At 33.7% G+C, this 10,596-nt stretch overlaps 1 protein-coding gene across 1 annotated transcript; it reads left to right on the top strand.

Moving 5' to 3' along the window:
- The first annotated feature begins 828 nt into the window (after nt 1-828).
- On the top strand, nt 829-2,756 carry LOC113005851. Its single transcript, XM_039447528.1, has 7 exons — nt 829-1,108; nt 1,173-1,410; nt 1,491-1,712; nt 1,796-1,897; nt 1,979-2,274; nt 2,362-2,539; nt 2,623-2,756. The coding sequence occupies exons 2-7, from the start codon at nt 1,173-1,175 to the stop codon at nt 2,754-2,756; spliced, it is 1,170 nt and encodes a 389-aa protein (XP_039303462.1). The 5' UTR covers nt 829-1,108.
- Nucleotides 2,757-10,596: the final 7,840 nt, after the last annotated feature.

Raw genomic sequence — 10,596 nt, 5'->3', positions numbered from 1 at the left:
ATTTTGGGGTGAAAGTTACATTGGTCTTTTCAAAAAATTAGTCAAATCTCCCAATAAACCATTAACTCAGATAGTTAATAGATTATCTGAATTAAAATGTGGAAATCGTTTAAAAATAAAAAAAAATTATATTCTCTCGAACTGTGTAATAGATGATGGCGCTGGACTATTTACTTATGATGGAAATGATTATAAAATTATATCTTCAATTAAAATAAATAACTGTACTTTGAGATCAATTCATCCTGATAACGCCGTTTTACTAAAAAATTCACAAATCTTCGTCATTAAAAAAATTATGAAGGAATATAATAGTAATGAAAGTGATGTTATTACAACCGACGAAATTTTTGTCCTGGGACATGAAATGACTAATCAACGTGAGGTCTTTACTTATCCACTTTCATCGATGCAAATCGGCATTTTTGGTGGAAATGGATTTATTGCATCGCATAAATTAATATCAATTAAAATGATTAAGCACAAATGTGTTTTATTAAACATAGAAAAAGAATTAAATGCAGTTACTCTGCTTCATTGTTAATAAATCACAAGTGGTAAATAATATCTAAAAAATATTTATATATAATGAAATAAAATATTTAAAGAATATATGATAATAAAAAAATAATAAAGAAAATGATGAAAATAATAAAAAATATATATAATATGAAATAAGAAATAAAATAAATGTACAAATAAAATATATAAAAAATAAGTATATATATAAGTAAATGTAAAAGTACCAATAAGTGTAAAATATATCTATAAATATAAATATACATATACACATAAACGTAAAAATAATAAAGAGATATTACGCCATAACAAACAACTAGGAATGCGTGCTGATGCAGAGTATACATATGTGCGTGTGTGTGTGTGTGTGTGTGTAAGCATGCACGCGCATGCGCAACCGGCCTATGGCTACAATCGGCGACCTGCGGTGACCGACCGGCTCATGAGTTACGAGTTACGATCCCTTTTCCTATAACCGTATGAAAGGGCAGGAGTTTTAAGTGTTCCAACAGTCAAAGGCGGAAAATTGTAAGAACTCAAATATTGTGTGAAAACGAAACGAAAATTATAGGACTGAAAACAAGGAAAGGTAAGAAACAACAATTGAGGTTATATGGATACGTGCATAGTTAAATAATTATATTTTTTATTAGATGTGCGATAAAAACAAGGAACGTTACGTAATTATTCGTTTTACGGACGAAAATTCAAATTCTAATAGAATTCTTGATTTGGTCCCACTCTCGTGGGTGCACGGAGATGAAGAGAACAGGTATACCTGCCTATTCCCAGGTCCGTGCGATTACGACCACATAGACAGTTGGTTATTATCTTTGAAAGAGCCCGAGCAACATTGGGAATCTTTTACAATAGAAGTCATTGCATACGCAAGTATGTAATATTATTTATTAATAGTTTCTTTATGCAAATTAATGTGCCGTTACTGTAATTTTTTCTTTTTAAATAATTAGAAGACTTGAAACAAGGGAAAAGGCGGCTCAAGCGAGCCTTGAAGTCCGATAAAATTCAATGCACTGATGACGGATGTGATGAAGGCCAACCTATTAAAATGTCCACAGATGCCGTCGAAAAAAGTTTGAATGCTGTAAAACCCTTCCAACACTGGAGTAAGCCTTCTTCGGCATCAATAAATTCGTTGCTTACCATCCAGCCAAAAACGAAGAACAATCCAGGTATATACATTTTTCAATTTTGTTTAACTTCTTGTTTTATCCTAATATAAAGTACTTTGTATATAAATATTTTTGTATTTTAGGGATATGCTCGACGGATGAACCAACGGAGCAAACAGTAGACATAATGGATATTCCTTTTTTAGAACAAACTGCCGCGATAGATATAATAAATCTACCACCAAGTAAATACTTGAAATTGTATTAAATATGTACTGCTTTTAAATTTATTAGATCTCTAACTTAATATTCAATAATTTTTTTAGTTTCAGAGAATGTTTCCGTTCAGAAGGAATACATAGATCACAAGTTTGAACAACTGCAAGAAGCAATATTAAGTCAAATAAAGTCTGCCAAAAGAAGCATTATATATGACCTGGACAAAAAAATTAATGAAATCAAACATACAATTGTATTAAACAGTCCAACAGGAAATACGGCACAAGGTGGTGTAGAGAAAATCAAAAGCGACTTGGAAATAATTTTGCCCACAGTAACATTGGAAGATTTTTTGCAACTTGAAAATGCATTAATGAATTCTGAAAGCAAAAGAGAATCATTAGTAAATAATTTTAAATAAGTAGAAAATACATCTACGAAAATACATCTACGTTATTTGTAAAAAAATTTTTTAATATTTTTGTTACAGATGTCATTGTTCCGAATTTTAATTGCTGGTGATGCAGTCGTAAAAGACAGCATTGCTAAAGCTTTAGAATCAGTGATGGTCAAAGCGGTCGAATTGCAATATTCGGGAACTGGAAAAATAATTAAAGGTCACGGAAAAAGAAATTTTAGTGCGACAAACACATATCTATGTTTAAGAGGTAAAATAAATATCTTTTAATATTAACCCTTATGTCTTATATAATTTGTGACTAAAATATTAATTATATAATATTTTTCGCAGATACTTTGATCGAAAAATATGGAAATACCCTGGATGTAAAAAAATTACCGGGCCAGGTGGGCATGTGGCTGTCCAGAGCTGGCGACAGAGAAGGCGGCCGAAAACTACGAGAAAATAATGTTGATAATGTATAACTTCAGTCCTACTTAAAAAGCGTTGAAAGAGAAATACAATATATATAGATATATATACTACGTAATGTAAGAGTTAACTAAGAAAAATAGTTTAAAAAAGTTACAAAAGTTGAATAACATTATATATGTGTTGACATTTAAAGAGTTTTTATAACATAATAAAAAGAATTTTTAAATTTAAAATAACTTTAAATGTTTTTTTTTTTTCCGAGTAGAAACTCTACTGCATAGTAAGAATGCCAACATAGCTTTCTTACAATGCCAGGCTTAATCAAATTGTTTTTTTATGCTTTGTTGCATAAACATATTATTACAAATATACATTTATGAAAGTATATTTTGCTAGATAGTTTTTGAATTTTTATTAAAAATACATTAACACATAAAAATTACATACCCTATAAGTATTGTTAATAAAAATGGAAAAATTTCCCAATGAAATATATTTTGATAAATGTATATTTGTAAGAATATATTTATGCAATAAAGCAATACAAAAATAATTTAGCTAACCCGGGAATCATAAGAGCGCTATTATTGGCATAATAGATTAGCCATTAATGGTCAAATATTGGCAGGACAGATTTACCATTAATGTTTAATGTTGGCAGCACAGATTAACCATTAATGGCCCATGATTGATTAGCACGTTTGGCCGTACATTGTCACCCATTGCTAGACCGAAGTTATCATTCCAGAGAAGTCCCATTGCTGGGCTAGTCATGGCTGCCATTATCACGCCAATATTGGTGACTTAGGAACCAGTTTTGGGCCAGAATAGGACCGTTAGTAAAACCCTATATGGGTTTATTCAATACATGGGATTTTTTTTACTTCATCCAATAATTGTTCGTGATCGCCATGCACCAATATATCAGGTACGACCTTCATAACGTTATTATTATTGTTATGAGTAACATCTAATAAAAATTAAAAATCTAAAATGTTAACTTTATAAAATTACTAGTATTTTGAAATTAAGTTTGACCTATGAGAGTCGGCACAAGGTATTAGATGTGCAAATAAAATTTATTGACGCTGGTATTGACGTGCTGGTAAAAGACGTGCATTTAATTTATTTAAATTTATTGAGAATAATATCATAAGCAGAATTTAAGAGTTCCATGTCCGTATGCAAATTGAATCCATGAGATTGAAGTTTGATATGCAATGTTTTTGATATTAATCTTTTAGATCAAGATATCTCATTGTCAAGTATGTAATTCCGATTTTTACTTTCAGACTAATTATTTTAATAACCCGTAAGGCTAATCCGAACCATGGACTCATGTAGATTCATGTGTACTTATCTGTAACGTTTCGCTGCTCCGTTTTCTTATTGAATGACATTCCGTTATTATGAAGAAATCACGTCGCGCTGAATGTTGATGACCGATCTACAGCATTGCACTGAAGAAAACTCGTATCGTGAGTCGAAATGTCTGCGTTTTTTTGTAACTGTTGTGTGAGTACGCCCCTGGCGATACGTGGCCGCCCCTGGTGTGAATCCGAGCGATCGGGCCGGCGGTGTGGCAGTCGCAGCCAGATAGTAGCAAGCAAGGCACGCACACGCACGCACTCGTTTGTAGTAATCAAGCACACATTATTCTATATTCTATATTCTATGTTCCTCATCACTATCACTACATGGTGTCGGAAAGTGTTGAAGCGAATGAAAGCATATACAATGACCGAAAATAAAGCTGAGATTAGTGCGGCGGTGCAGCCACTGAGTGACTTCCATTTTTCGAGTCCAGAGCTGTGGCCCATATGGATCAAAAGAGTCGAGAGATACTTGACGGTGTTAAATTCGTCAAAGGAAAGTAAAAAAAAAAAAAAAAAATTTATTATGCTACGTAATGAGAGAAAAAGCTGAAGAAATTCTTTCCCAAGTCCTGCCAGGTTTGAGTGACGACACAACGTACGAGGCGATGAAGAAAAAATTTGACGAAGATTTCATCCGAGAAGAAACGTTGTATTTGAAAGATTAAAGTTTAATTCCCGAATTTAACAGCCCGGGGAAAGCATGGATTCCTTTATCACAGCATTATACACGTTGGCAGAGTCCTACGAGTTTGGAAATCTGAAGGACGAATTGATACGTGATCGTATTGTTATCGGAATCCGTGACTCTCCGAGCGCCTACAGTTAATATCGGACTTGACGATAAACAAAGCCATCGAGGTGGCAAGACATGCCAAAATACAGGCTAGAGAAGGAAAGAAGATTAGAAACGACGTGTCACACCAAGTAAACAGAGTAGTTGAGAACAAAAGAAAGAGAAGCCGGGGTTCGTGGAACAACAAGACGAAGAGCGCGTCGTGTACAAGATGCTTGTCGAAACATGTGGCAAAAATGTTCAGCGTCTGATTCAAAATGTCGGAAGTGTAGTAAGTCGGGACACTGAGAGAGTGTATGCAGATCAAAAGTCACAAATAAGATCAATCGAGTCGAGGAAGCGGATGACGCAGAAGAAGAGGCGGAAGAGACAGCATTTTTAGGTGCGGTAAGCGATGGTGGAGGCAATTTTGTTTTTAAAGCGCACCTCAGCGAGCTCCGTGTCGATTTTCGTTTTATAGTAGACTCAGGCGCCGACATAACGTGTATACCTCTCAAAGCCGTATTGGAACGCTGTAGGAATAGAATACAAAGTAATCATAAGATAGTACTGGGACCGGACGGCAAAAGATTATCCCTAGTAGGCTTATCGATGTAAACATAGTGTGCAAAAAACAAAACGTAAAAGCGCGTGTCTACGTATTAGGGGTTCTAAAAAACTGCTTGTTGGGCAAACCGGAAATAAAGAAATTTGATCTCATAAAAATTCTAAATAGTCTAAAAGTACAAAATAATTAGAATATAAACAATTTTATAAAAAGATTTCCAAAAACTTTTAATGGTATCGGTAATTTGACAGACCTTTAAAAATTCAATTTAAAGAGAATATAGCTCCATTCTTTTAATCAGTATCAAGAACGATAGCCCTGCCTCTGAAAAAAAAAATCAAAGAAGAACTCAATCGGTTAATATCTAAAGGTATTATAAGTAGATTTTCCGACGGACCAATGTAGTCCTATAGTGGTGGTACCAAAAAAGAACGGCACTAGTTTACGTATACGCGGGTCTGTACCCAGTAAGCAGGGAATATTAAATAAACGTTTTGAAACATTGATTTCTTGTGACTTTTATCGACATTTTTGTATAATATTATATACATGTTTTTAAAGCATTATCTAATAATGTGATAATTCCGAAATGTTAAAAAACGTTTCAATAATGTTCTAAATATTTGGTTAGCGTTTTTATATAATGTTATAAAAATGTTTTTAAGACATTACCTAAATAATGTGATATTTCTAAATGTTTAAGAAACGTTTTAATAATACTATTTCTAATGTTTTTTTCAACGTTCTTATATAATATTGCATTAAATGTTTTTGAATCGTTGCTTTGCAATGAAATTGTATAACCATTTATAACCATCAATAAAATCGCGGTTGATTGCTTTTGATAACGTCGGATAAATGCATGCTGTGCGATAATAAAATGTGTATTTCTTTGAACGGATTTCAGTTGCTGAAAAATTGTTTAACAGTGTTCGACAGTAAGAAATTAAGAAAGTTATTAATAAAATCAGTCAACCATTTATTATTATTGGATAAACGCGTGTGATAAAATAAAATACATTATGTTTCATCTTTTCTACATATATTCATTTAATCTATAGTTATACACACGTATTAATATAAAGTGTTCACAGATCATCACGAGGGATCCAGTTCGCAGTAGTCGCAGAAGTCAAGCAACATTCACCGCGGTCACAATTTGGATGGGTGGCCACTTGGAAATTTCCAAGAGAAATTCCCGAGACTTTTTTTTGCGAAAAATGTTTCTAAAATATTACGAAAATAATGTTTTGCATTGTGTTGTGTAACAATATTAATATTTACATTTCAGAGAAGTATTTACATTAATATTTACATTAAATATTGTTGAGATGTTGATACAATATTAGTGTACTGTATGGATAATGTTATATAATAAACATTATCAAAATGTTAAAAGAACATTAGCAAAATGTTAATTGTAATTGTTACTTCAACGTTACAAAAACCTCTAAATCAAGGTCAAAGTTTGTTCATATTGGTGTTGATTACAACATTAAATATAACATATTTAGAAACGTTACATATTATTAAATAACGTTGTAATAACATCACAGAAATGTTTGTTTGCTTACTGGGTACTAAATTAAATAATAGCGTAAAACGATTACATTTTCCGCATGCAGAAGCGGGTTTCTATCAAGTTAAGCTCAAGGAAGAAAGCAAAAAACTGACTATGTTTATTACACCCTTCACTCGTTTACCGTTCGGAATAAATTGTGCGCCCGATTATTTCTTTCAATGATTCTCAGACTTGTTTTGCGATTTGAAAAATGTTATTGTACACGTAGATGATATTCTAGTTCATACGAGAACAAAAACCGAGCACAAAGAAGTATTAGAAACTATTTTTTCCAGAATCGAGAAAGCCGGTTTGACATTAAACAAAGCGAAATGTATTTCCTACACGGAAGAAGTAGAATTTTTGGGGCACATAGTCTCAGAATCCGGTATAAAAGTACATCCAAAACGCATATCAGCTATTTTAGAAAGCGCATCTCTCAAAGACAAACATACTCTTATGCAGTTTTTGGGGATAGTAAACTATGGGTGTTTACGATAACTCAAGTTGAGTTGGTTTCCACTAGGGTCGAAAAATATTAGGCGCAATTCTCTCTAGTACCTTTATGATTCATGACAACTCAACGCTGTATCGTATTGCCTGAGTTAAGTTAGACCTCGTACTCAATCGGTAGACTGCGTAGAATAGTCGAAATATAAAACAGTACGATTATGTAATTCGACAATGTAATTTTGCCCTAAATGTGTGGAACACAGATCGAATAACAAAGCCTTTTATTCAAGAAGGTTTTCCGAGTAGACGGCAAAAAGTAGGCATGGACTTGTTCAAGTGCGGAAAGTAGTATCTAATAGTTGATTATTACAGTAGATTTTGTGAAATTCACGCCTTAAGTAATTTAACCCCCAAAAAAGTTATTAGGAAATGCCAGGAAACATTTGCCCGATTCGGTATACCGGAAATCGTGAGGTCAAATTGCGGTAAACAATTCAAATCGGAATTCCAAGAATTCGCTAAAAAATACGGCTTTTCGCACGAGACTAGCTTGATCAAAATTTCAGCAAAGTAACGGCGCAGCGGAAGCCGCAGTAAAAATAGCCAAAAATATAATTAAAAAGTGCGACAATATAAACAAAGGATTACTTGCATATAGATCGACGCCGCACAGTGATTCAAGTTGCTTAAATGTCGGGACATCAATATTCAGACGGCAATTAAGCGATCTTAACACAACGAAATAAACTGTTGAAGTGTAGTGGAGGGTTTTTGGGGTCGCTGATTACGAATTTGAGGTCAAAGTATTAAAATTCAAAATGGCGGATTCAAAATGGCGGACCAAAAATTTTAAAAATAAAATATTTTAGTAGAAAAATATGTACTGGGGGGTTTTTGGGGTCGCTGATTACGAATTTGACGTCAAAGTATTAAAATTCACAATGGCGGATTCAAAATGGCAGACCAAAAATTTTAAAATAATATGTTTTGGTCAGAAAATATGTACTCGGTCGTTTTTGAGGTCGCTGATTACGAATCTGACGTGAAAGTATTGAAATTAAAAATGGCGGTTACAAAATGGCGGCCGTCAATAGAAAAAATCTTGCGATTGATGTGAAAATCGGTTTATATTATTTTTGGTATAATTGATTACAAATCACAAGTAAAAATGTTCAAATTCAAAATCGCAGACCGAAAATAGTGGAAAAAATTACAACGCATGCAGTGTGTTTGAAGCGAAATAGCTTCTGGAGGCGCTGATTAGGGTCCTAATATTAACATTCGAAGTGGGGAAACAGAAAATGGCGGCTGTGAAATAAGAAATAAACAAAAACTTCTCTTAAAAACTTTAATAATTTATGGAATCGCTTAAGTTTAACATGATAAATTAATAAGAAAAATACGCTCGCTATTAGCTGGTGATGGAATCATGACCCCGGAGTGCGCCACGTGGAGGCTGCAATGGGACTTTACACTTCTTTTTTTTGCTTTTTTATTTTTTTTTTAATTTTTTTATTACATTTTTTTTTCATTTTGGAATTTTTATTATTTTTTTGTAATTTTTTATATATATACACACATGGAATTTTATTACTCTGAATCTCCATCATAATCTTCGACTTCCTCAATTTCTTCTGAATTCATTTCTTCATTAATCAACAGATTTGTCGTTTCGGGAAACATTTGCTTCACTTTTCTGTTTTTCACAACCGGTTTGATGCTGTTAATGTAAGGATCGCTGGTTAGTAACAGCATGTGGAGTGTATCAACATTTGTTACCTTTCTGTTCATCTTTCGGCTATGATCATGTCGAAAATGTCGGATTTCTTTGTGCCTTGCCTCTAAAGCCTCTTCGGACAATTGTCCAATTGGAACAAGTGCATGCTTTATTATTTCTCCACCGTGTATCAGTAGTTTATGGACACTTGCGGGCATGTAGTACCAAGAATACTTCTCGACCACCAGTCTTGCTAGTTTCTTTGTGAACTCGTCAAATTTATTTGCATCAATTGGTTGTCTTGATGCAATTGCTTGAAGGATAATAGCAAAATGTTTGACAACCGTCTCATCCAAGCCTGTTATATCTGCAGTCACACGTGGATTTTCAAAAAACCGTCTTGCGGTATTTCCATCGTTAGTATTGCCTGCACCTTGCTTTATGAAGTCTACAAGTAAACCAAGCCGTTTCCGAAACTCTTGCTGAATCATTTTTTTACGTTTCTGTTTCTCAGCTTTCTCTTCAACACTTCGCACGGACCATTTTTTTACATCTAAATTGTATGAAATATGTAGTAAAAACTCCATACACCTAATCCAAGCATGAAGAGAAGAGATTCCAAACTTGTAGTGCTCCGATTCACAAGGTTTTTCAGATACAACGTCAATGTTGTTCATTTAGGAGTAGCTCCACAGATATAGCACGTCATTGATGAGGACCCTGCCAAAGTCGAACAAATCTTTCCATCAATCATGGTCAGCAATAATTTATGCTCTACTAACAAACTGTCGCTTAATTGAGTTGGAATCAGATTTTTTATCGCTGTGTTCATTCGCTCGTGTTCTGATTTGATAACTTCAGGACTTTCTGACTGGAAGAGAAATTTAACGGGCCGACAATACTTCGTTGAAGATGTTTGTTGATTTTCCCAACGAACAATACCATTTTCGTCAATCAGTCGTAAAGGTACCAACAAAGTGACAACAATGGAGCTGTCTGCTGGTTTGTCACAGTCACTGGTACTAGCTATATCGACAAATTTTTGTTTATAGTTGCTTTGCCCACTAGCTCCATCAAATCCCCACTTACATATTAATGTCAACTTAAAAGATGTATGTATATCTATACTGAGCGTTTTTACTAGCCTTTTCACTGTCAAGTCCAATAAAGCTTGTAATTTAATTTCTGCATAAGTTTCAGTAACTGTTATGTCTTCGTCAGGAGGATAACATTCTTTTTTTGCCGCAAGAAGATTATGATAGGAGGGGTACCGATTTGTACCATCTTCTATGCTCAGTTTTCTCAATGTAACATACTTTGATTGAGAGAGATTTAATACGAGCATTATTGCTAAGGCCTTTTCATTTGAATAAGGGACGACTTTTTCTTTATATTTTCCCTCACAAAACTCCCTAACCATAGAAACGCGATCAGGATTTTCGA

The sequence above is a fragment of the Solenopsis invicta genome, chromosome 3 (genome assembly GCF_016802725.1).
Source record: "Solenopsis invicta isolate M01_SB chromosome 3, UNIL_Sinv_3.0, whole genome shotgun sequence".
NCBI classification, from domain to species: Eukaryota; Metazoa; Arthropoda; class Insecta; order Hymenoptera; family Formicidae; genus Solenopsis; species Solenopsis invicta.
This window is presented reverse-complemented; position numbering and strand designations above follow the sequence as displayed.